This window comes from Nipponia nippon, unplaced genomic scaffold, assembly GCF_047370975.1.
Source record: "Nipponia nippon isolate SJK-2023a ecotype South Korea unplaced genomic scaffold, ASM4737097v1 scaffold_8, whole genome shotgun sequence".
Taxonomy (NCBI): domain Eukaryota; kingdom Metazoa; phylum Chordata; class Aves; order Pelecaniformes; family Threskiornithidae; genus Nipponia; species Nipponia nippon.
The window spans coordinates 10895109-10922970 of NW_028262402.1; the positions used below are offsets into that span (position 1 = coordinate 10895109).

The window sequence follows — 27862 nt, forward strand, 5'->3', positions numbered from 1 at the left end:
CTGAACTATTTTCTCTGTGGAGCTCACTACAGGATCTTGTACTAAATTTAAGGGTTGTTTCTCTGAAACTCCCAAGCCAGTGTACCACTGAAGAATCACTAGCATGAACAAAATGAATGTTTGCAAAATGGTGAACTACATTTGGAATGCTGTATGAAAGACAAGGTGCTACTGAAGTCTAATTTACTTTTTAGGTTAAAATAAACTCTGTAGATGTTTACAACAATTTTAAATCATCCCCATTCTTGTATCCATCATGTCCATGGTGCTTTTTGAATTAAAAATATATGATGTGATGTGGCTGAAATTGAAGACATTGTTACCTCTTTCTTAAACTGATGTTCAGTCTGCAATAAGTCTCTGATTCTGTAGTCACTGTCCCTTTTAAAATTGAATACTCTGTTTCCCTATCCATTACTCCTTCTTTTACCTCTCCTAAGTTATTTCCCTCTGAAGGCCTCATATGGGAGTTTGTGTTTTGGCATCTGTGGAGTTCGTGCCCCAAATATGTCAGTTTCTTTCAAATTCTGGTGGGGATGAGCTACTGGCTAGTATATCCTGTGCATTTAAGTGAACAGCCAGTATCCGCTATAATTATGTGTACAGTGAAATGATTGTCTTACAGAAAAAAAGAAAAAAAAAAACTTACTTTTTTTTTCTGTCCTTCCACTTTAGAGTAGAATAGGGTGTGTAATAATTTAAATCTGTGGCAAAATATGAGTCCATTACAACCATGTGAAAAAAAAAAAAAGTTCAATATTAAAACATGTAAGGAGCTGAAGTTTCAGGTTGTTCAAAATGTTACTTGTTATCTGCTAAGGGGATTCACCCTTTTTTCAAAATTCTTGTCTTCCATAGTGGAATGGGGGGTGAGCTTGCTAATAAGTAAAACAACTTTTGACTTCACTGCTAAAACACTATTTTTCCAGATCAGTGAGGAAATGACTAACATAGGGAAGGGATATAAAATAATCCAAATCTGTTTTCTGTCATTAAGAAAATCTGTCATTAAGAAAGAGCATCTCAGAAGAGTATTCAAGGCAGCTTAGGCAGAATCCTTCTAGCAGGATATTTGTATGAAAACTAAAGTAAAAGAAATGTGCAATGAAAATGGAAGGGTGAGAAAAGACTTGAGGTAAACCATGTACCTGTGGTTTAGAGAGATCAAGATAAGAAGAGCACAAGGAAGGAAGATACCACAAATCACGAGAACAGAAATGCTTTATTTTAGCCTCACATCCAGTGTGGAACTTGCGGGGGAGGTCTCAGCAGGGTAGAGGAGCGCTGTACCGTACGAAAACCTGCAGTTATCTTGCATTGTAATACAACATTGATTCTCTCCCCTTGCCCCACCGACCCACGTGCACACACACTCGGGCCATTCAGAAGACTACCTACTTACCAGCTCCAAATATTGTGGCTGTTAGGAGAAGTACTGAGGTTTTTATTTGATTCTGTGAACTCACGTAGAAAACTGACTGACCTTTCCAGACTTACGATCCTGCCTGTCTTCTTTCCAAGTGGTCTTGTTTGTATTCACTGGCTGATGAAAGTGCTTTCTGATGAAACAACTACACCACTTCCAAAAAAAATGCAGCTAATCTTTAGAGGAGTGAGGAAGATGTGAATCCCTTAAAAAGCAAATGCTGTTTTACTGAAAGTTTTATCAAGTACGTTGAATTTTGCTACTATTTACTTAGGAGCCCAGTATCTGTAGGAGTACAGTGAGGTGCAAGTTTACTTAAAACCAGTCTTTCTGGTAGCAACCGAAAAATCAGCTAACTGAGGTGGTGATTTTATCTCTTTTTTTCAATCTGGCCTCTTGTTTTGATGTGTACTTTACTTATCACTTTGATTAGAATTTTTATATGCGTTTCTTTGCCTACTTCTATTCTGGAAACTAGCCATTCAGAAAGCCCTTGAATCATGAGGATTAGTGGAAACGGATCTTTCAGAGTTGCCTATGTTCATTCCTTTTTTTCTCCCATGAATCATTCTAGCACGATGAATGCTGAATCCCCCCTCCCCCCACCCCATAGGAGGAATTGCACAGTGACAGCTTTGGAAAAAATTAAAACAGAAGTGGCCAACAAAGGGGGGGTTGTTTTGTTTTCAAAAATATATTTCATTTTTAGATAGTCTGAAAGTTTGACTGTGAAAATACCACATTCTTATTCAATAAGATTGAATAAGATTGGACTGATTGGACCTGATTCTAAACAGTGATGATTCATTGTTTCTGTAACCATGGAAGGTTAAGTTAGGGTCTAGTGACAGGTAACAGTTAAAACTGGAGTATATTTATTCATTTATTTTACATTCTGGAACAAGTTAACTTAAGAATATAACCCAAGATACTGATACCTGTAACAAAAACCAGCATTGAAGACGAACATCTACAGTTCCTATAGGACCTTTTGTGGCCTGCTCAACAGATGAATTTGAAGGCCGCCTATGTAATTATTACCAGTAGAGCTCAACCCTTTTACAGTTCTGCTTTTAAGATTATTAACATGATTTTAATACATGTTACACCAGTTCAAATCAAACTACATTTAAAATATATTCTTGCTTTGTTGTTTGTGGGAATCATTGTATCATTTGTGCAATTAGCTTTCAAAAACAAGAATCCTAGATGGTTTTCAATGCATGTTGATAGCATTTTATGAATTAATGTTTCTTAAATTTTTGCTCCTCAATGTATGAGACAGAAAGACAATCCTTGGCCAGTCAGCCATGTGGAGAAATCCTATTTTTTCTTTAGATGTAACTCTAAAGATTAGCCAACTAATGATGATATATTGTGCAAATTAAGTATTTAACATTCCAAAACATATTGACGTATTTGAATTCAGCTCACCATGTAATCTTCCTTGTTCCTCTTGGCTGATGCACAGTCAAAAGTTCCATTATGTACTATTGAACTTGAAACCAGATTAATGTCTCAAACTTTTCTTTGTTAATAAGTTATATGATATTAGGGAGAAAAGTAGCTTTTTGAACTAATTGGTTATTAGATTGCAAACAACCACAAATAGTGCCCCTGTGAAATTCTACTGGCTGCTCATCAGCATAAATGCATTACAGCATAAACAGTGTCTTTAGAATTGTCCATCCATTTTGTATTCAGGGAAGAACAGAAACTAAGCTTAACGACTGGAGTCTTAACCAGAAACTGACAATGATGATAGCATGACAATTATTCTCTAGAATGCCCCTTTACTAGACTGATTAGACTATTATTATATGGCCTGCCTTTCCTTGGGATGATTATAATGTATTTATCAGAGTATGCTTTGGGGAAAAGTGGGATTCCTTATTCACTCCCTTCTGTCATCACTGTGTTCCAAGGACAGGGTCCCTACAGCGAGAGCACGCAGGGACTGGAAACCTGTTCGCACTTGTCACCACTACCACAGAGCAGTGCTGGGACTGTCCTGCTGGTCATTAGCGGTTGAGGACACTGGCACAGGAGCGGCATGTGCAGAAACGAATTCCCGAGGACTATCTTGCTTTGATTTCCCGTCATTTTTTATTATGTATGGTTGTTACTTTGCTTTAGTCTAGCAAAGTGAACTAATGTTAGTTTGCTTTAGTCCTCTTTGCTTTGAGTCAAAAGCCTTCTATTTTGTACTGAGTTCTTCAGGTCACAGGTCTTTGCTTGGAGCAAGATATAATTAAATTTAGCTAGCAGTAAAACAAAGAGAAATGGAGGGAAGAAGAGCTTGTAACATTTTTTCTCCTGATGTTACTAGTCTAGAAGGAAGCAAATTAGTTTTCAGAAGACATTTCAAAAAGCTGATCTTAGAAGCACTGAGATAGCATAACGACAGAGGTCACATAAAAGTAATAATTTGTTTTCTGTCCATTTTGAGGTATGTTTTTATACTTGACTCTGCTTACGCAAAATCAAACTCTGCATACGCATGGATTTATAATGGTAGCCACTCTTCAAAAGATCAGTGACGGATGGTGAAGTTGCACATCTTATCCATTTAGCCTCTGAGACTCTCCAGCATTCATAAAACCTTACACTGCCATCTAATACAGCTGCGGTTTGTTGTCATTTTGCAGTGCTTCCAAACAGTCTGAAGCTTGGGGTTAGCAAGAGCATTACCCCATGCAACAGCATTGCCTGCTAAACACACCTGGTATTTCACCTTCTGTTTCTGCCTCTATTGCTTTTTAAGTCATCAACGCGGCTGCTTATTTTAGGGAGTAAGAAGTTTTATTTGATTTCCCCAATGACTAGAAATCATCTGCACTTCTCTGAGATGGTTTGGTTTGCTCTGCTAAGTAACGGAGTAAGAGGCAGCTTCTAAGGAACAGCCACAATACGGGCAACTTTCCTCAGTGCTGAACTTCTTTTTTTCCCTCCTTAATTTCATGTATCAGTTCATGACAGGCATTATGACAGGTACTACGTTTGTACAGCCCTCGGGAGTTTGTCGACCAAGCAGGCATAAGAATTGGTTTGAGCCGCGGTGTGAATTTAGGACTGGATAAATTCATCCCTTCGGCAGTTGGTTTCTTTTCTCCCCGTTTTTCTGTGCTCCGAGGCAACACGGCTGCCCTGGCATATGAAAGCAGGTGCTCTCAAACTTTGTTTTTAAAAATACGGTCTTTTCAGAGGAACCTGCGCTCCCCTTACCTCGCACCCACGTCCCCGAGCCGGCTACCGTGACGGCGCCACAGCAGGTCGGCGGGCAGCCCCGTGCCTACCTCGGGGAAAGGCCTCGTCCCTCCGCTTCCCCGCACACCTTTACAGCGGGCCTCGCCCCCGATGCGCCCTGCCCGCCCCCTCCCGCCCCGTCCCGGCCGCCTGCCGCCCTGGGGCAGCCGAGCCCCCGCCAGGCCCGCGCCCTCGGGCGGGGGCGAGGGGAGGGGCGCCAGCGACCGAAGCCCAACGGCCGGGCCGCGCGCTCTGCCCGGCTCTGCCCCGCCCCGCCCCGCCCCGCCCCGCCCGGCGTCACGTGCGCGGCGTCACGTGCCGCGTGCAGATGGCTGCGGCGGCGCCGCTGGCCGGCAGCCCGCGGCCCTGAAGGGGAGGCGGCCCCCCCGGCCCGGCCCGGCCCGGCCCGGCATGGAGGTGTACATCCCCTCCTTCCGCTACGAGGAGAGCGAGCTGGAGCGGGGCTACACGGTGAGGGGCGGCGGGGCGGGGCGGGGCGGGAGACCCCCGCGCCTCGGGGGGGCGATGTGGCGGCGGCGAGCGGCGGCCGCGCCGGGGGCCAGGCCGCCGGGCAGGTGCCGGCCGGAGGGGCCGGCGGGGCGGGGCTGCCGTGCCCTGCCCTGACCCGACCCCCTCGGCGCGGGAGGGGTGGCCTCGGCGCCTCGGGCCTCTCCTCCCCACGCCAGCTTCGTGCCACGGAGCGGTGGCGGCAGCGACAGCGGCGAAGGCGGCGTGGCCAGCGGGTGCGGAGAGGTGTTGCTTCCTTGCCGCTCGGCCCTGCTGAGAGGGGCACGTCTGGGCGCTGGGTCCAGGTCTGGGCTCCCCAGCGCAGAGGTTGGAGCGAGTCCAGCGCGGGGCCAAACGTCACGAAGGGACTGGGGCAACTCTTGCGTGAGGAAAGGCTGAGAGAGCTGAGACTGTTCAGCCTGGAGAAGAGAAGGCTCCGGCGATCTCATCGATGTGTACAAATAGTCTGAAGGCAGGGAATGCAAAAGAGGAAGCCAGACTCTTCTGGTTGAGCCTGGTGACGCAACAAGTGGCAATGGGCACACATCAAAATATAGGGAATACAGTTTAAATATAAGACAAACCCATTTTGTTACCATGAGGGTGGTCAAGCATTGGTACCAGTTGCCCAGAGGACTGAAGTCTCCATCCTTGGAGGTTCTCAAAACCTAACTCGACGTGGTCCGGGGCAGCCTGCTTTAGCTGACCCTGCTTGACCAGAGGAGTTAGTCAACACAACTTTCAGAGGTCCCTGTCAACCTCAGTGGTTTTCTCATCCCATGAAGGTGTTGGGCTGTAACGCTTTTCCACATGTAGCTGGGTCAACACAGAGGATGCTCTGGACGAAAGCCCAAGGCGTTTGACTGAAAGTAGATATTCAAAGCTAGTGTCTTTTATTAAATGTATTCATTCGTAGTTCTGAGCTGTTAAGAAATACCAGGAAAAAAAACCTAATCCTGTAGAATTGCCAGAAGACTGATCCATGTAGGCATAGTTATATGAAACAAGTGCGTTTCTCCCTTGCATCTACGTGATACTAATGCTGCATATTATTTGGTCCTCAGTACTGGCAAGTATTTACAAGCCTTGTAAACCACTTTAGATGCATTAATGTGGAAGTGTAACTGCATTAATATTTCTGCTTCTTAGTTGAACTTAAATGCAAGTAGTCCCCTACAACATGTCTGCGTGATTTTGGGGAATGAAATTGGCTTTAAAACATTCCACTTGAGTGTGATTACAGTAGCACAGACTGATCCCAGCATATCCCAGTTGGGCAGGTTAGTTGAAGTGACAGAGTGATTTCTGAGATGTGCATATGACACAAATAGGATTTTTCATAGCAATATATATTTTTAGTATTTGTTTTTAGTGTGTTTTTTATTTCTTTAATAGTAATTCTGTCAGTAAATCCTGCTATCTAGGGGATTTGGGTTTTGAAGTTTTATAAATGTTAAGCTCTGTAAGCTTCAAAGAAATCAGAAATGAAACTGTCTCTTTCTAGAAGTCTTTCAAGAAGATGATCTTGAAAGTAAAAATGTTTGGTTATTACAGCACTGATAATTATTACAGCACTGTTCCTCTCAGGTCACTGGTGATGAGTCAAACATGCGTCTGAAACTTGTTCTAGCTCAATAAAGTTTGGTAGTTGCTCCTGCATGATTACTTGGCCTCTTCAATCAGATGAGGGGGGTTCTATGCCACATCCCATACAAAAATTATCATGCTTTATGCTACTAGATACATCAGTTCAAGGATTTCCCTGAGCGTGACACTGTACTAGAAGTCATAGCTAAAGTTCCTCTGGGTTGGGCATGCATGTTAGAGAGGATATGGAAGTCTGTTCTGATAATAACATGGTCTTTTTTCTTTGTGTTTTAAAGAGCTTATGGACTATGCATGAGCAAGACTTATTCTAATGTAATGTCAATTTGTTACATTGCTAAATAATTTGCATAAGTATTGTTCCAAGCATAGAAATTCACGGCCGATGCAAATGAGTACACTATAAGCCCTCCCTCCAGCAAAACTGAGGTTAATGAGAGCTTACCGTTGCTCTGCAATAGGTAGGAAGATACTGTCTAGGCAGATATTTACCTAAGAAAAAACAGTAACATAAGAATTGTTTTGTATTGAGCAAAAAGGTGATTTCACTTGGACAGTTGGAGCTTGTGAATGCTTCTGTGTTCAGACCACAAGAGCTCTCATTCTTGTGGACCTCATGTCGGGGTTAACAGTCAGAAGCTGTGGGTTTGGTAGATACTGCTATAAAATATGGGGATTGCAGGCTGTTGAAGACTTTGTGATTAAGTAGATGTTTCACCAGTTCTGTGCTACCTGAATCTGATGAATTAGAAAAGTTGAGATAAGCAGAGGAAGTGGCACTGTGAAATGTTGAATCTCTTTGAAATGTAACCTTCAAATTAAAGGGGATGGGTGCAGTCCTGGGCTAGTGCAGTGTATCTGAGTGAAGTATGTTTTCTTTCTATGAAATTGTCTAAGTAATTCAGTTCCAGTTATTTTGCATCATCAGGCTTATGTATAGTATTAACATATAAAACAGTATGGTGATGAAGGTCAAAGAAAGTGTACCCCCCCTCCTTCCCACCGATGAACACGACTGGCAAACTGGTAACCAGCGGACGAGGAAAAGGCTGAGGTACTCCACAACTTTTTTTGCCTTAGTCTTCACTGGCAACCTCTCTTCCCACACCTCTCGAGTGGATGGGCTGCAAGACAGGGACTGGGGGAGCAAAGTCCCTCCCACTGTAAGAGAAGATCACATTTGAGACCACCTGAGGAACCTCAACATGCATAAGTCTATGGGACCCGACGAGATGCATACCAGAGTCCTGAGGGAACTGGCTGCTGTAGTTGCCAAGTCACTGTCCATGATATTTGAAAAGACATGGCAGTCAGGTGAATTCCCCAGTGACTGGAAAAAGGGAAACATTGCACCCATTTTTAAAAAGAGTAGAAAGGAGACTCCGGGAACTACTGACCTTTCAGCCTCATCTCTGTGCCTGGGAAGATCATGGAACAGATCCTCCTAGAAGCTGTGTTAAGGCACATGGAGAGCAGGGAGGTGATTCGAGACAGCCACCGTGGCTTTACCAAGGGCAAGTTTTGCCTGACCAGCCTGGTGGCCTTCTATGATGGAGTGAGTGCATCAGTGGACAAAGGAAGAGCTACAAATGTTGTCTATCTGGATTTCTGTAAGGCCTTTGACACCGTCCCCCACAACATCCTGCTCTCTAAATTGGAGAGAGATGGATTTGATGGATGGACGGACTGTTTGGTGGATGAGGAGTTGGTTGGATGGTTGCATCCAGAGGATAGTGGTCAACTGCTCAATGTCTGGATGGAGATCAGTGATGAGTGGTGTCCCACAGGGGGCTGTACTGGGACCAGTACTGTTTAATATCTTCATCAATGACATAGACAGTGGGATCGAGTGCACCCTCACCAAGTTCACAGATGACACCAAGCTGAGTGGTGTGGTTGACATGCCTGAGGGATGGGATGCCATTCAGAGGGACCTGGACAAGCTCGAGAAGTGGGCCCATGTGAACCTCATGAAGTTCAACAAGGCCAAGTGCAAGGTTCTGCCCATGGGTTGGGGCAGCCCCCAGTATCAGTACAGGATGGGGATAAAGGGATTGAGAGCAGCCCTGTACAGAAGGACTTGGGGGTACGGGTGGATGAAAAGCTGGACATAATGTGCTCTCGCAGCTCAGAAAGCCAACTGTATCCTGGGCTGCATTAAAAGAAGCATGGCCAGCAGGTTGAGGGAGGTGATTCTGCCCCTCTACTCTGCTCTGGTGAGACCCCACTTGGAGTACTGCGTCCAGCTCTGGAGTCCTCAGCACAGGAAAGACATGGAGCTTCTGGAGCAAGTCCAGAGGAGGGCCACAAAAATGATCAGAGGGATTGAGCACCTGTGGTATGAAGAAACGCTGAGAGAGTTGGGGTTGTTCAGCCTGGAGAAGAGAAAGCTCCGAGGAGACCTTCTGTGGCCTTTCAGTACTTAAAGGAGGCTTATGAGAAAGACGGGGATAGACTTTTTAGCAAGGCCTGCTGCTACAGGACAAGGGGTAATGGTTTTAAAGTGAAAGGGGGTAGATTTAGGTTGGACATAAGGAAGAAATTTTTTAGGCTGAGGGTGGTGAGACACTGGAACGGGTTGCCCAGAGAGGTGGTAGGTGCTCCGTCCCTGGAAACATTCAAGATCAGGTTGGACAGGGCTCTGAGCAACCTGATCTAGTTGAAGATGTCTCTGCTCTTTGCAGGGGGATTGGACTAGATGATTTTTAAAGGTCCCTTCCAACGCAAACCATTCTATGATCACAGGAGTACTACTTTACACAGTTGATCTTTTACTATTCTATTTCCCACAAGTGCTAACTTTCACAGAATTAAAGTGTTTTCTTGGAGCAGCTGAAACAAGGAGCTATCAGAGATGATGTGATTAATAGCAGAAAAGGATGACAGAGCTTGGGGCAGATAGAAGATTGCTCGCACGCAGGTTCCCCACCAGCCCAGTAACGTGCCAGGGAGTTACAGAGGGTGTCTTCTGCACTGTGACTATCAGGGGCCATTGCAGAGAAACAGGGCTGAAGAAGGGGTTTTTGAGAAGTGTGGTGATGGTCATCCTAGTTTCTTTGCTAGAAACAGTGATGGTGGTGACCTCCTGCATGAAATGACAGACTGGAAGGAGAGTCCTTCCTCTCTGTGGTGGCTCTGCATGGCTACCAAAACATGCTTTCCTGACATCTCTGGGTTTCTGGTTCCTTATCCTTAGCAGAACAGAATCCAGTTCCTCTTGGATTCAGCCTGCCACTGTGTATTCTCACTGCCTGGAAAGGAAAGACACAAAAAGAGTGTCATTTTCTTTAAGGAAGCTCATTACCAACTTCCTGGTTTGTTTTCAGCTTGCTTTCCCTGAAACCTGTTGTTTCAGATGATTTCTGTGTTATGGCTAGGCAGCACTGGAAAAGTGGGATGGGCAGACACCCATCAACCACCGGCTAGCTGTAGAAGCGTAATGCAGTTCTGGGGAGAGGGTGGAAGTGACTTGCCACAGAAACTGGAAACTTCTCCTTAGCATCAAAGGGAAAACTACAGAGAAATTAAGAAATAGAAAGGGTGGGGTCTTGACCAGTGAATGGTCGGTTTAGGGAAAGAAAAGATTAGAAAGAAAAATAAGGGAAAAGTCTATGATGCAACACTTGAGATAGGGCTCTGTCAACCAAGTAAGTGGGAAACTCGCTCCTTTCAGTCTTTGTGTCAGGAGCTCAGCTTCACTAAAGCACTATTCCTCTGATATAAAACCTTGCAAGCCTTTTTTCCACCACTCCACCCCGCCAAAAAAAAATATAGAGTAAACTTGCAATTCTTCCAGTTCTGTTTAGGGTATACATAAAATGGTGAAACACAGAATAAGGAAAATGTCTGTTTTCCTTGTGGACAATTAGATTTCATTGTCAGTTTAAATTGATGACACTAGCTTCCAAACTATTGAGCCTGTGCTAATAAATGCAACAGTTGTTCATAATTTGGCAGTGAATGACCTTTAAATGTAGACGCTTACTAAGGATGTCCCTAGGGAACAATTCAACTTCAAAATGACACCAATGTGTTCTTGTTATCATTTAAATATGCTCCCTTTGTCAATAACAGAATAATAAATACTAGTTAGATTTCTAAAGTTGATTCAGATGCTAGGAAACTTACTGAATAAATTAGTGTACATTTGATTTATATTGACCAAAAAAATTTTACAATGGTATATTGCAGGTCAAGGTGACATACATTTAAATGTGTTGTAGAGCAGAGGGCATACTTGACTGACACATGTGCTTACTACGTTTTTAATTAACACTTCCAATTCTACTCCCCAAATTGTTCCTGGAGTTGCAAATGCTGTCAAAGAAAGATAGGACAGGTAAGATCCTAAAGAACTGTGGATTTTTTGAAAGTCCATAGACTTTACCTCTGTGGAAGAAGCAGTTTAATTACTAGGCTATACTCTTGTTTATGGAAGTATAAAACTACAAGGACTTAAAGTTTGGTATACCTTATATATTTCAGCATTCTTTACTGTTAACGTAAATGTGCATACAGTCAAAAAGGGAAGTTGTTAGATGCTCTTTCATACGAAGCCTAAGAATAAGCCACAATAGCAAGTGATAAATGTGAAAGATAAAAGGGGAATATTTATAAGTATTTTAGTTATAACGCATGGAGGGAGTAATTATGTGAATGAGTTTATGTAAAAACAGTGTGAGGTATTACTATGCTAACCCTTTCACTGAGTCTCTGGACTGTGTGAACTTGGTAGTTTTAGAAAATCTGAACAGGCTCTGTGTGCCTTGAGTATGAAATTTACCAGTGTGAAGACTTCTTGCTTACCAATCTGGCTTGTACAAGCTCACCAAGTGTTACCTTGTGTCACAAGTCCTATTGAAATCAGTGACAGACCAGCTATTCCAAGTTCAAGGAAGCTAAACAGAAATATTAGATCTGTTAGATCAATTAGATTTTTTTTATTGTCTTAGTGTCTTCATAGAGAATTTTTAGATGTCCTGGTATCTCCACAAGGGAGTCAGAGTGGGTCTGTACAGGTACTTTTCTTTCTTACATGGGAAGATGAAGAGGATAAAGATAACTTGACAGATGCCAATGATTCTGTAATGTCAGAAAAATGCTATATGAGACCATTGTTTTTTTCAGTTCCAATGAAGGAGCATATATTAGTGGAAGAAATAGACCTGATAATTAAGGCCAAAGATTGCTGTTATTGAAAATACTTTTTTGTTTTGTTTTGTTAACTTGTGCATTTGTCAATAGTGATGATTAAATTTCTTTCCTCTAGTCAGTTTTCCCACTGACAGACTTTAAGTTAGTGATATGAAACTGACCAGTCAGTATGCAACGGGAACTTGAAGGGTATAAAGTAAGACACAGAGAATTTTGCAGTGCACATGAAGGCAGCTAAGGCAGAAACTGGAAAAAGGTAAAACCAAAGTGAAGAACTGACTGAATGTATACATAACAATCAGTTAAAGCTGTTTCCTTTTTTTGTGTATTTAATCTGCTTTGGGGTGTAGACAGATTAGACAGAGACGTATAGCTCCAGTGATCTCTAATTGTTGTGCAATTGCTCAACCCCGCCTTGATTCACAGTCATGAAATCCTAGTGGAAAGGGCCATGCAAGATTTCTCTGAGCAAGAAATCACTTCTGATGTATTCCTGAGGGGGGGTTCAGCAGTAGGATAAAGAAGCAGCAGCCTGATTACCTATATCAATTTACCATCTGAAAGACCAAAAGTTGACACATTATGTCAGTAAACCATAACTGCAAAACATCCATTACCCAATTCTCTCCCAAGATGTACTGATTTGTGGTTGTGATGAGGAAGTTACATTTTCAGAAAGATAGGGGGTAGCAGAGCATTCAAACATGCATCACAATAAAGATCTATTTGAATTCCATTGAATCTTTGAGAGGTAGTAGTGGCAAAACTGTTAATAATATAACGCTACCAATAGAATTATTTCATCAGAGGGATTCATGCTTAACTGCTCCTGCTGGTGTTTTCTGTCTGTCTAGCATCAAGTCGTGATACTTGTAAAGTCTTGTCAACAAAGGCAGCGTTAAGCATATGTACATTCTTCACTTCCCAGGAGTGAGAACACAGCAGGCTTTAAAACGCAATATGAGGGAAGATGTAACAGATCTCTCCATTTTTTTATTACTGTAACGCACATTTTAATTGGTCTTTGAACTTTTTAATGCCTGATGTAATTCATTGCAGGTTTAATTGATAATTAGTCATCATTGTCATGGCATTTATGAAGTTCATTTGGAATTTCAGTATATGATACCATTTTTATGTTAGGTGACTGGTGAGTCCTGAAGAAGCTGAAGATGTGTTTTTTGTCTACAGCAGTGACTAGGTTATTAAATTAATTAAGTTAGTATTGCAGGAACAGTTTTAGAAAACTGTCTTTTTAATAATAGGTATTTATTTTTAGAATAACTGGAAACTCTAAATGACAATTCTTCAAACCATTACAATTCAAAATTATCCATTGGAAAATACCATCACATATCCCCCACTTACAGATTTTACTTTTTGCAGTCTTTGTGAAGAATGTTGTCTGTGCTACTAATTTACATGAACATATTCTTCTTGACTGTAGCTGTCTCTCTTTTTAAGTTCCTTCGTCAATTTTTTGTATGGAGGAATTTAAAGGATTGCTTGGAGGCTGAATATATGTAAATCTAAGCGGTTCTTGTAATGATTATCTTTGAATTCACAAGAAATAGGGAAGAAATGCAGTTGCTGGAAAGCCTCCATTAGCACACTTCCATGGTGCATACCTAACGTAAGTACTTCCACTGTACTCAAATGTAGCACTGAAATTCAACCACCAAGTGCTCTGCCACGCAAGCCTGTCTTCTCTATGTTCTCCCCACTGCCAGGGCACCAGGAAGACCGTTCTCCACCTCAGCAGAGCTGGGTCGAGACTGACTAAACTTTGTCTTCAGTGGCCTATTGAGTAAGAAACACAATTAGGTCACTAAGCTGCAGTATAAAGTCCCGTCGATTTCTTTCCATATTGTAAATGCTTATTGTAAGCAACCCTTATTCCTCCTGCTTACAAGAATTATATGAGGACTTTTATCAACTTTTCATTTCCACTTTTCTATAAGCCTGAACTTTCTGTGGCATGGGGAAGTCTAAAATAGCATTTTGTAGAGCATTTGGGAAGGGGCTTTTGATGACAAAGCAGAAGTGTGGTCATTCTCTTTGAAAGTGGCACTGTACCTTTAATGAGAAACGAAAGGGGAAGTGTATATAGTCTGTTAACAGGCTGTTTATTCTTAGATGTCCTGATGATAAAGATCTTGTAGCTAGAACATGGATACTTTCTTTCTGGGAATAGTCTATTTTTTTTTTTTTTTAAATTATTTCAATCTATATATCATGTTACAAGCATTTCACATTTCGTATACCAATAAACACTGTGTCTTTTTTTTTTTTTTTTAATAAAGTATTTGGGGCACAACAGTAATGCTTGGATACTTTTACGCATTGAAATAAGACGGGACAGAAAGAGCATGCCATGAGAAAGGAGCACCATCTCCATTCCAGGTTCTAAACAAAATATGTTTCCTCTCATTCCTCCTCTGCTGGTGCAGTGAGAGCTCCACCTCCTGTTCAAAACAACCTTCAGCGTATAAATAGGTAATCTGAGAAGATGCTTTTGGATGTTGAAGCTGCCACCAGTGTAGCTAAAGTAATTTATAAGAGATGACCAAACCTCCACTGCATCTTCCATTTAGTATATTATTTATTTGTATGTCACAGTGTTTGTGGGCCCCAGTTAAGCCCAGGGCCTCTAGGTGACAGTTGTTGAATTGTGTACATGGTACACAGAGTTTCAAAAATTGCTCTTGAAAGGGGTTGCCTGCACTTGGTAATAGTTGTTTGCCTGATGAGATGCTGTGGAAAGTAGTGTCTATCCAAAATGATATTGTTATTGATTGACTACTTAATTCTTTAATATAGTGAAAATGGTGTAAAACTTCTGTGAAAGTCTTTTCTCCTGCTATTCTACCTTGAAAACTGTGAGATAAGAATTACTGATCTTCATTATTTTATTTTTTATATTCCTTGTCTCCTGCTGTAATTGATTCACTTTTTAAAAATGGATTCCCTTTTTATACCAGGGCAGAAGGTATTCATGTGCTGCAGTATCTCCAAATTGGAAAATAATGAAATCTAAAGCTTTCATATCATCTTTTACATAAGGACAAACAAAGAATCTTGATTATGTGGTGAAACAATCAATTGTTCAGCAGCAAGTTTGTATTGATTACAGCAAGCTGCTTTTATGAAAAGCGACCATATGTACTTCAGCTAACTGCCTTTAGTTCTGGTCTTACACAGGCTTCTGTTTCTTTGCATATAGATTCCCTTCTGTACTCTTTACTTAATAATCAAGCTCTTTCTAGGAATAGGACTCCCTGGTCATGTGTCTTTCTTGCAGTCAAGCTGTGATGGTAGTTACAATCTAACTTTCTTGTTCTTTTGAGATGTGGAAACGTAAGGAACGTGTCTTCATTTTAATCATAAATTAATGGACTAATAGATTTATAGTAATGTCAGGGAAAGTTGTAAAAATATTTACTTTGCTTGTGAGAGGTGAAGAAATGGCCATTCAGGAAAAAAATGCAAAACAAATTTCGAGTTGAATGCTATGCCATTATAGAATTAGAAAATATACTAGCCTATTGCTTTTCTGATTTCTCCCAAATGCTAAGAAAAATTATGTCCCACGATGACAAACACTACATGAAATTCCAAAACGTTCCATTCTTAAAAACAAGTTAGAGAACAGTCAAAAGCTAGGTTTTAATAAAGGATCCATTCTCCCTGTAAAAGCCAAAGACCTCGCTTGCGTTTTTACATTGTAGTGAGGGAGCATAGAAAGTCAGTAAATACTGAAAACATCTATTTTTGGTATTGAACAGAAGATGTCAGAGACCTTTCCTTTTGCTGAGCGCTCAGAATGTGGATGTGTGATTGGTAGGAGTACAATCTTTGCACTATTTCCTCTGCATGTTTTAAAAATTCCTGTTTGACACAGAGATTACAAAGTTCAAGTAGATTCTGAAGTACAGCTGAGCATGCTTTTTTTAAATTTCCTTTCCATATTTCTCCTCTATATCAAAACCTGTTCTTGTGGTATTTTCGGTTTTACCTTCCCTTGGCAGAAATGTTACGATGTCAGACTTCCAGGTTTTACCATAAATTCTTAGTGCCAGTTGGGAAGAAGGAAAGAATATTTTTAGGTGTGTTTTAAAACAACTTGGTAAGAACTTTTTAGGAGTGTTATTGAGGATAGTAATTGTCTCCTCTAAAATAAGACAATCCTTATGTTGGCCTGAATTAGAGACAAAGCAGAAGAATATACTCTAAGTTAGCACTTTCAGCTAAGAAGTCCTTTAGCATTTTCTCTTTACCTTTTGGTGCCTACTTGCTACTATGTATTTATCTGAAAAATAAACATAAGGAGAATACATTAATGGGAATCAGAAACAGTTTTAAGGTACTGTTTAGAAGAAGGTGTCTTTAAGGTACAATCATTTTTTCTCTATGTGCATTTAGTCTTCATATTTGAATTTTTCCTTTACTACTAGATGGTTTGTATCTAACTGCAGCTTCAGAAAACCTCTAAACATAGTTTTAAGGCTGAAAGAACCTGGTGCCATCTGGTTTGTAATACAGAATTCTAAATTAAAAGCCTGTTTTTTGCCTAGACCATGGGAGAAGGAAGGGAATTTCTTCTGAAAGGCAAATGCTAGGTAAACTAAGAAAAGATGACTAGAAGTTAGTTTCTTAAACCGTGAAAGCCACTGCTTTTTCTATTTTATTTTTTTTTAAGTTTGAATGTTGTGAATGTCATTGGTGTTTTTAAAATCAGTGTCCAGGATAATACCACTAACAAAAAACTTTCCTAATTGCCTAGGTGTTTAAATAATACATTTTGTGAACTGATACAGAAAATGCAGTTACTTTAGTTTTGAAGTGTATTTGGTGTCTGGGAAAGAACTGGCAACATGCTGCACATTCAAAACTATTTTTTGGTACTTGCCAACTAAATTGTCAAAAATTGCTGATTTGAAAGGGGGTAAAAACCTGCTTAAAGTAATCACAGATATAACTGTTATCTCTTAAGGGCTAAGAACTTAATGCCTCGTTTCTCAAATGAGTTTTTACAATAACGAGATAGCTGTATCACACTCTCAAGTGAAAAGCTCATGAACTTGCCTGCATGGTTATTTCCAACCTCTACTCTTCTAACAAGCTCCCAAAGTTGTTGTTGCTTATAAAAGTGGAAAATGGACCTGATAAAAATGTTTAGTCTGCAGGGCTGTGTTTTATTTATCATATCACAAAAGAACAATGTTTTGTTGCATCATGGTCAAAATAGAAGCGACCTTGCTTGTTCATGAGTGCTCAAAGCCTAGAGATAAGAGGCAAAATAATAGAGTACAATAGAAAGAGTGTGGTGTAATTATTTGTGGCTTGTCAAGTGAAGCCCTCTCAGGCCCCAAGTGATTCAAATCTGGGAACTCTGCACAATTCTGTACACTAACCGTAGCCAGCATCAGAGAAATCTCACCCAGCTTCTCCGACAGTACTGAAATTGCATCAGTTTGTCATGCACTGAGCATGCCAGCTTCACACAATATCATTTGCTTGCAAATGGGCCTGGCCCCAACGCCCTGAGACACATTCTTTGGTATCTGACTCTTGGCCTGTGATTTGTCATGTCTCTAGTGCTATCGGCGTAAAGTAATTTTAATAGATTCTGATGGTTTGCTTGTGGAAGGTAAAGAATGCACTACAGATTGTGTCAGGTAGCTTTCTATGGCATGTAGCATGGTAGAGGCCCTCACGATGATGATAGCCAAACAAAGAGTATGGAGAAATGAGAACCCTATTTTGAGTGGTATTTAATGCTCCCCTTCTCAACACCCTGCTGTGGACATCCTTGCTAACTCAGCAGGTTCAAGAACTTAGCAGATCAACAAAGCAGTGTTATTTGTGTTTAAGAGTTGTTTACAGATGGAATATATAGCCAAAAATCAGTGGTTTTATTTATTCCTATTCAAAAGGAAAAGTATATAAGATGCGTAAAAATGTTGATTAATTTTCAAGAACTAAACTGTATATATTTTTTCCTTGGTGTTTAACTCTGTATTAGTTGTTCGGAGTTTTAGTACTCTCTAAATAAAATCACTGGATTTTTAACAAGTATGTTCTTTAATACTGTATTAAAAAAACCAAAAGCTTCTGCAATTTATACTGAAATGTATCTTGTATAAAATTACGTAAATATGGTCTAGAATATAGATTCCTGAAGAATTTCTTCCTAGATTTTAATTGCAATAGTTATTTGATAATTATTGGGTTACTAAGTCTTTGGAATAGTTTTCTTGCATTACGAAGTAAGTATGTGGCATTTTTTTTTACTCTTCCTTTGACACCACTGAGATGAGATTATTTTGCCATTGACAACTCTGATCTTTGCATCATTTTTTCAGCTGACTTCCTTAATTGATTGCTACTTTGGTGTTGGAGCCTGCAGCATAGCTCTCCAGAATTCTGCTGACACCAATCGATTAATGTGAAGGTGTTAATGTTAGTGATTTCATCTAAGAAACATTCAAAACCGTGTCAGTAATCTGGTCTTAAAAACTGCCAGATCATTGAATCTTGTTATTTTGAACATGTTTGTTTGGGTTAACAAGGATTTCTCTGGAGAGCCAAAAAAAAAATATTTTAGTGAATCCTGTGGGAAAAGCAGATTTTTATTCAATTGTTGTACATTAGTATAGCATACATGCACATGCCTTAATATTTAACAGACTGTTTTAAAATATGTTCTTATTAATATTTATGGTATCTCTGAGGAATTTATAAAAATGCTTGAGCACAAACTAGTTCTTTTTAGTTTTACCTAGGGAATTTCTGACAGCAGTGTAACTCTGAGCACCCCGCTAGCAAGTCTGTGCAAGTCTGCCACTTTCTTCCCCACTGTAGCTTCCACATTTGCTTAGCAGTTTTGCATAGCTAAGCAAAATTTTAAAATGAGCCTGTGTTTTTTCCTTTTTTAGTCTAAGTATATTCAGAAAAATACTGTTGTGTTATACAGTTCCTCAGAGGAATTCTGGGTTAGGATCAGAACTCGCTGTTCAATATTGCACATAAAAAGAAAGAAGGAAAGTTTCTTTTTCAGCTTGATGTAGGCCAGCTTTTTAAAGTACGTTTTGCTTTTATTTCTTCTTGGAGTTTTTTTATAGGATGACTTCTTAAAACAATGTAGATCTTTGTGATATTCTAGCTTGTGTGTATGTTATTTGTGCATCAGTAGAACAGCTCTGCCTTATTTCCTAGGCAAAAAATGTGGTTGGTTGTGGAAAGCACAAGTTAGTTGAATCCAGTGAGCATGCTGTTAACACCAGTTTTGTTTGTACTGAAGGCAATCTAAATCAGTTGCCACTAAGCAAGCATCAACACCAACAAAGTACTGTGGTTGGTGTAATCTCCTTATATTCAGGTGGGGACAGAACATAGACGTGCATGCACACACATCCACATATGTTTGTACATGTGTGGGTGCAGGTACACAGAAGCATATGCATATGTCAACAATGGAAGGATTTATTGGGTTGTATTGCAGAGGGGTCTGTCTGGGGTCCTGTATGAGTTGATGTTTTAATGACTTGGATGATAGAATAAGAGTGTACTTATTTAAATTTGCCATCAACACCAAGGTGGAAGTGACTGTGAACGTGCTGGAGAACAAGAGTAGAATTAAAAATAATTTTGGTGAATTGGAAAAATTATTTAATAAAGGAAAATGGAGTACTAATTCAATAGGAACTGGTGCCAAGTGCTATATTTTTCAAACATAATCGGTAGCACAGAGTGATCCGACAGATTAGGTAACAGATATTCCTGAAAGGATCTGGGGCTTATCGTGCATCACTAAATGGCCACATCACTGATGTCATACCGTTGCAGAAAAGGCAAATGCATGTTGGGGTTTTGAAAGATGAATGTAAAAAAGAGGTCAATGATGAGGAGTGTATAGTATGCATGGAGTACCATGTCCAATTTTAGGTACTGCATTCTAAGAAACATGTGAGTGTATGGGAAAGAGTGTTCACAGGAGAAGGCAGCGTAGGAGAAAATACGACTTGTTACACTGCTTTCTGGATCTCTGATCAGTATGAAGAATGAAATACACCAGGGGCTGTTTAGATTGAAAAGAAAACACTGAACAGGAGCTTCATAACAATCTTCAGTAACATAAAAGGCTGTTGAAAAAAGAAAGGAGGCAATCAGTCTGTGGACTGGAGATGCTGTGGTCCTATGCTGTGCAATTTCCTGTCCTATCCACCAGAAGTAAGAAAGACTAATTACGAAATGATGCTGAATAATAAAGATACTGCAGCACCAGAACACGCTTCAGGAGTAGCGTATGGAAACTCCCATCTGTATGAGGCTTAGATGTCTCTGTCAAGAATAAAAAGTGTAGTTGGTCCTGCCTGGAAGCAGCAGGGTGAGCCAGATAACTCCCAGAAATACAGAGCCAGAATAGACCTCAGGTCTTTCAGTACTGGGAGATAATATGCAGAAAACCTATGTAAGCAAATTGTGTGGATGTTCTGAAGCCCAGCTGTCTATCTCCCAGCAAAGTCTTCCACAAGCTTCTTTTTGTGAGCCGCCCTTGACACTCAACAATTGTTCTTTGCATTATTTAAAAAATTTTACCTATATTGATCCCCTAACCTCTTATCACTTAGAAATTCTGTGGCTTTCTAGAACTCTTGAGAGTTCACCCAAAGTAGGTCTGTTCTCTTCTTCTGGGAAATGTAGGAGCATCTCATGGTGGAACAGTTGCTGAAACAATCCTGAGCTTCTCCACCTCTGACTCTGCATGCAGGAGAAGAAACATCGTTTGTTAGTTTGCTCAAGAGAGCCTTTTGCGAGGTCTTCCTGGGAGGTTATCATTCTTTTCTGCTCCCAGCTTTAAATTTTGAGGTGACAGCAGTGCTTGGAGTGGACTTGTCACATCAGATTTTGTTGTTTGTTTTTTTTTTTTTTCTCATTTAAACACTGCTAATATTATTCAGTAAAGCATTTGTGTTCAGTATGTATCTTGTTTAGTACTTCAGAATTGGACCACCTATATGTGTTTCCATAACTGTAAATGTACGTAACAGTGAAGGGATGCACAGAACATTAGGGACAATTGTCTCCCTCTATAAGCTAGTCAAGAAGCTGCAAAAACTCAGTGCCACTCTTACCTCAGTACACCTCTTCCTATGTATAATATCTGCCATAAAATGAAAGCTTTCTAAATGTTTAAATTGCTAGATGGGTGGCTTATTAAGACATGACTAGATTGGTGGCTTAGCTGTGAAGCAGAAGGCAGGACAGGGACAGGAGTGACAGGAATCCTGATCAGAGCTCTGGGTCTCCAACCCCAGTCTAGCCCTTTGTCCTCATCTGTCTGTTAAAAAAGGAGACAGGCACATTTTCATAAGAGGGGAAAGCCATGCAGGAGCCGTTCCCAGAGTTAACACCTGAAGAGCACAGACATGTTCCACCTCAATCCTGTCTCATCTGAAGAGGCATGAAGGTAGACTGTACAAGTCTGGAAAGTTAGAAGGCTTTTCAAATTTACTAATGACAGAGATAACAGAACAAAGACGAAATAGTTTGTGCCACTTACTCCCAAATATTTTCAGAAGCTGATCAAAGAATTGTATTTTTTAAAATAGTATTCCAGGGGGATTTGTAGGGCAACCATTGTTGCCAAGTTACGTGCCTTTATCTGTGGAATTTATTGTAGGTATCACCTAATCTTGCATTTGGTTAATGAATTAGTCAAGCATGTATTTTTAACTTTGTGGGATGAGCTGCTGCTTGTTAGTGTGTGCTTCAGCGCTCAAAGATCAGTGTCATCTCCTTTTCCTGGTGTTTCTTGCATGTTCATTGGTAATGCAGACCTTGTCTCTGCCCTGATGCAGGAGACATTATGCGATGACTCTCAGTAAAGTTCTTGTGTGCTCGTTCCCATGTGCGTTCTGTTGGGCACTGACGTGCTCCATTGCGTCGCAGACTGTGTATTTTGCCAGAAGTCGCAGGCAGAGCAAGGCAATACAATAGTGCTCTGCCACCTGCCACTCTAGTCTTCCCTCAATCCTCTTAGCCAGACACATCCACAGATAGTTTAGCTTCACTGAATTCTTGACATATGTAATTCATTTATTGCTCATGTTTAGATGTAGCTTTTTGCCGTTAACACCAAGGAAATTATCGAAGAATCTTCTGCAGCTCCTGCAAGAGTAAAACCTTAAAACAGAAGGCTTGGTGCAAAATATTGGGTGTACAGCAGTATGGTGATATGCCTCTGTCCTGAACACTAAATATAAACCCCTTGTATTTCACTGCTGTCCTTGGTGTTAGCAGGATGTTTGATGTGAACTGATATAAAAATCCCTAGTACGCAAGAATCATGGTCACTAACAAGGAATAGGATTACACTGAAAAATTTTAATTCCTCATGGTTCAGGCAGACAAATTCTATATTTCTTAAGGTAACAGGGTGAGGTTATGGTGGGCAGTGTGCTAAGTAGGTAACACGAGTCAACATTTACTCAGTCCCCAGTTACAAACCCATTTCTACCTCCTGCATTACAACAGTTCTTAATTTCTAGTTTGTAGACAGTAAAACATTATTCCATTTACAAATCATGAGTAGACTTGCAGAAGAGCATTGGGGACTAATTTATCATTCCCCAGGGAAGGCAAGTTAGTAGCCAGGTAACCTGTCTGATGGCTGACATACATTGACTGCCAGCCTTTTGGAGGCCTCAATGCTGGATCACCCAAGTCCTGGAGACAGAAGATTTAACTTTGATTGCTGACTAACATCCAGTTAGTTTGATTAGAGCAGCCTACTAATGTACGTCTGGTACTGAAGCTGGCTTGGCAATAGCTTTGGCGTTGTGTTATTTTCTAGTACCACAGAGGGGGAATTGGGGTTTCTGATAGACTTAGGGCTCTTCTCTTGGCGTAGGCAGCTTGGAAACATAAAAAAATACCCTTTCATAGAATCATAGAATATTTTGTGTTGGAAGAGACCTTTAAAAATCATCTAGTCCAACCCCCTGCCATGGGCAGGGACATCTTTCACTAGATCAGGTTGCTGATTAGGTCCAACCTGACCTTAAGCACTTCCAGGAATGGGGCATCCACAACTTCTCTGGACAACCCATTCCAGTGTTTCACCACCCTCATTGTGAAAAATTTCTTCCTTATATCTAATCTAAATCTACCCTCTTTCAGTTTAAAAGTGTTGCTCTTTGTCCTGTCACTACGGGCCTTTGTAAAAAGTCTCTCTCCGTTTTTCTTACAGGCCCCCTTTATATACTGAAAGGCCACAATAAGGTCTTCTCAGAGCTTTCTCTTCTCCAGGCTGAACAACCCCAGCTCTCTCAGCGTTTCTTCATATCAGCGGTGTTCCATCCCTCTGATCATTTTTGTGGCCCTCCTCTGGACCCACTCCAACAGGTCCATGTCTTTCCTGTGCTGGGGACCCCAGCGCTGAATGCAGTACTCCAGGTGGAGTAGTGTCTCTCGCCAGAGAGGAGTAGAGGGGCAGAATCAGCTCCCTTGACTTGCTGGCCACGCTTCTTTTGATGCAGCCCAGGATACGGTTGGCTTTCTGGGCTGTGAGAGCACATTGTTGGCTCGTGTCCAGCTTTCCATCCACTGGTATCCCCAAGTCCTTCTCTGCAGGGCTGCTCTCAATCCATTCATCCCTCAGTCTGTATTGATACTGGGGATTGTCCCAACCCATAGGCAGGACCTTGCACTTGGCCTTGTTGAACTTCATGAGGTTCACATGGGCCCACTCCTCAACCCTATCTAGGTCCCTCTGAATTGCATCTCTTCCTTCTTGCGAATCAACTGCACCACTCAGCTTGGTGTTTGGTTCAGTTCTGTTTAGGTGGCACTTACAAGGCCTGGGATCAAACATGTGCAAGACCGACCACAACAATGCTAGAATGCTTGCTCACTGAATAGTGCCAAGATCTTGAGAAATGTTTTTTCATTAAGCCTGAAGGGATTGATTAAGTTGTACACCGACAGCATTATTTCTTGAATTCCCTGACTTTGGAGTACTTGACTTTTAACCTCAGTGTTCTTTTGTTGTATTTTTTTGACATAATAATGTCTAAATTTATACTTTTACAGTGGATGTTGTAGTACTCTGTATTTCAGTGAAAACAATAGCAAAGTTCACTGTATAGTTTTTGGGGAAAAAAAAAAAAAGCTGAGTTACAGGCTTCTTAAATGTTTTATGGCATGTCACTGTTTTTTTTCTTTCATTCTCCTTTGTATAACATTGTAAATATTTAAATATGGCTCCCAAAAATAAAATCTCTATAAAATGTTGAACTCCTGTTGAAGGCTCTAGGGATTTGGTGCACTCAGTTAGAACTGGTTGAATGCATTTTAAAAATAACTTTTGGCTGTAATTGTTCACTTCAACAACTTTGACTAGTGGTCAGAAGTAAGAGGCAGGTCGCCGGCCAGCCTGCTGGTGACCACTGAGAAGCTCTGAGGTCCAGGTTCTGCCTCTGGGTTTCAGCTACTCCTGAGCAGCTGGGTAGAGGAATGACTTTTGTAAGCTCCCAGTATAAGCACATATTGAGCAACACTGGGCTGACTTGGTTTAGACACCGTGGAAACTTGCATTCACTACAGGATATTCCTGTAAATTTGAAGGGATTTTGAAGCAGAGAGAGAAGACTGGATTTCTATTTCTATTGCTTAAGCTTTCTAAGCAAAGTTTTCCTTCAGGAGTGAGAATTAGAACTGCTTTCTCTTACTAGATTCTTGGGATTAATCCTGGCCGAAATAAATTAGAGGCAAATGTTTGTTCTCTTTCGTCAATCTCCTGTACACTTTATGTTGTAATCATATTTGTGTTATTAAAAAGCTCAATGGTCAAAGAAGTGCACTTAGAATTCACACTTAGCGTAAGCTTTGCTGCTTTCTAGTTGTTGTTGATCCAAGTTGGGTACTGATTTCACACATAACTCTGTATGTGTGTCTAATATACGTATATATTTATAAAAAAAGAGACAACAGTCAGCAGTTCAAATAAACAGCCGTACTCCTCTTTTATTAATCTGTGAGTGTACTCATATTAGTGTTAAGATCTTGAACTGATTCTCCTACATTAATTGCTTAAATTAATAAAATAGTGTATTAGGTGATAAAGAGTGTGTATTACAGAGCACATTATTGGTTACCTGGCTTATTAGTTAGTTGTGTATTAAAGCAGACAGTATTTAGACAAATAATTAGATATCTCTGGGACGTTGCTTTTTATGTATAAAATAAAAGAGTAGCAAGCACAGTCTGATTCATGGAGGCTTATTGTCATAATTGCTATTCATGTTTAATCGGGAAAGTACAGGAAGTATAAGTTTTTCTAATTTAAAACATCTAGTAGACTGAAATTTGTTTCTCCTGGGTGTTTGTTAAGAAAATTTTTGGAAAAAATCGAGACTCTTCATAATAATGTGGCTCTCGGCTATAAATACTGGTATATAGTAAGCGTTCTTTACAAGCCATTCATGTGATTATTTTGTTATTTATAATAACAAGAAGACTGAATGTTTAAAAGTCCATAGAAGGCACTGGAGTATTTTTGCCTCTACAGAGTTATTAGTATTAGTCATTCTGTAACTTGTATAAGGTATGCATGCTCTTTATCTGAGGATTGTCCATGTAAGTTAGCTCAGGTTCACTCCTTGGAGTGATGGTTTTTGTCGGTTTGTATCTTTGCTGGGGTGCCTAGCAGACCAGTAGGGGTCACTCTATGCATTGAATTTAGGAAATATGTAAGTAATTTTAATTAGTATGCTAGCACACTTGAAAATAATAAATCCTAGAGAAGGGTTGTACTCGTTATTCATTATATTACTCTATTGTCTTTGAGTTGGGAGTTATCTGTACAAAACATATATAATAGTTATCATTTTATAAGCTAACTGCAAAGTGTGGGTATGTCAGAGATTGGATGTCTAATGATACAGTTTCACTAGGGTCTAACTTTGAGAGAGTCTTCACAGTTTGCTGAAAAATTGAGTGTACTTAAAAGAAAGTGGTTCTGTTTGGAGCTGCAGTATTTCCATGCCCTAACACAATAAAAGGGGCTGGAAAGTCTGGTGAGGCAGGTCAATGGGCCATGTAAATGCTTCAGTAATGTTTTCTTCCATTTCACTCAAAAAACAACATTAAGGCCATTTTAACAAGTCTAGCAGAAAGATACCAAGCATGTTTTTCCTTCTAAAATGTGCATCTATTAAATGAAATAGATGGCTGATAATATCCTGCTCTTGTAAGTCAGGCAGTTAATCGTGCAACTAGTTGATAATCAATGTGGTCACTTCAAACCAATATATGAGATCCATCTGTTCCCAGTTTTTCTGTAGTGGCAATGTTGTGAAATACCTCCTTCCCTCCTGCCCTCCCCTAAAATCTATATCTTAGGATTTGAAATGTTTTCTATATAAGGCTGAAGAAAGATGAAAGGACATAAGTATCTTAATCCTTTTGTAAATCAGGCATTTATCCAGTTTTACATTAAAGACGAAGACTGAGATTTGTTGTTTGTAATACTTTCATTACTGAGATTTCTTAATGAGGGATACATTGCACATAATTAGATGGAACAAGCTATGCTGTTTTCATGTCCTTCCCGGGATCTTCTCTTCCACACTTATTGCAGTAGTTTCTGTACATATGTTATTCGGTGCTGTAGTTGTGCCTTCAGGAGCTCACATATGGATCTGGAGCCCTATTTCAAAATATTTTGAAGCCATTGAGAACCTTCAGTGTAAGTGGTCTGTGGAGAAAGCCCTGTTTCCCAGGAAAAACCACCCCAGTCTGGTGCCCTAGCTGAGATCCAGGACCTGAAAGTTCAGTTTCTGAATCAGGCAAGTCACAGTGGTCTGGTAGTTTGCTTCAGAAAAGCATGGAGAACCATGTGGAGTCAGGTGGAGCTGAGAGAGAGAGTAACAGCATATTTCTAATACTCATAGTCTTTGTTTCAGAGGCTGCCTGTAAGGATAAAGTGATTAATTTCTGTAATACTGGTATGACAGCAGATGGGAGCAGAAAGAGGTAATAGCAAGATGGTAGGCAGCAGCATTGCTTGTTTTTCTGTGCCTGCTGAGATTTGCTTAATGTGATTGATGAGCAGTATCTGTAAACTTGTGCTCATCACTTTTGCACGTATTCCACTCTGATGAGAACCAAAGATCTGCACAAGTGTGTGTCTTTCTCCCTTTTTTCAACAAATTGGTTGAAATTCTAGTTATATTGGTAATTTGTGCATTATAATAAAGAATGTCTTTGTTTCTTCCTTTCCTTAGCTATTGTCTCTTTACTGAGAGTTCTATAGCATGGGAGAGAGAGAAAGGTGGAGAAACAAGTGGTGGAAAAGGGTATAAATCTTTTCCTTGTATTCTTATTTTATAAAATGGATATTTTGCTTGATTAAGTATTCTAAAAAGTGACATCTTACAAGCACAGAAATGTCTTCAAATGACTATGATATATTTTTGATTGGAATAGAATAACAAATTTAATAATCCTGTAACAAAAAGCTAGGAGCATCTTTTCAGCAAATGTTACTTGAATTAACAAAATTACTTTAGCTTCAGTGTAAGTATTTTTTAGTGTAGCATGAGACTACTTGTTTTGTCTTCTTCTAATGTTTGTTCTCTGCATCTCCAGTGAAGTCACTGTAGCTTAAGTGAATCACAGCTTTTCTTGATTCTCTCTGCCCCCAAGTATACTGGTTGTTCTGGTCATCTAAGCCTAAAATAGTTTAACACCTTTATATGTAGCCTATATTTCTTCAGAACTGATCTTTGAAACAAAAGCTTGCTCTCCTTTTCATTAAAAATACATTATTGTCTTCTATTATGCTTACCAAAACTCTAAAAGATTGAACACGTGAATAGTTTCACCTGTTCAGTTGATCAGTATGTAGCAAAATTCTTC

At 40.3% G+C, this 27862-nt stretch overlaps 1 protein-coding gene across 3 annotated transcripts in view; it reads left to right on the forward strand.

Annotated features, from left to right (window-relative positions):
• The first annotated feature begins 4986 nt into the window (after positions 1-4986).
• The window catches only part of SNX24 (sorting nexin 24), a 94924-nt gene continuing 72048 nt past the window's right edge, over positions 4987-27862 (forward strand). For all 3 annotated transcript variants that reach the window (XM_087741490.1, XM_087741492.1, XM_087741491.1), the window contains exon 1: positions 4987-5143. In XM_087741490.1, coding sequence (XP_087597616.1) covers positions 5084-5143 — 60 coding nt within the window. In that variant the 5' untranslated portion in view covers positions 4987-5083. The remainder of the gene's footprint in view (positions 5144-27862) is intronic.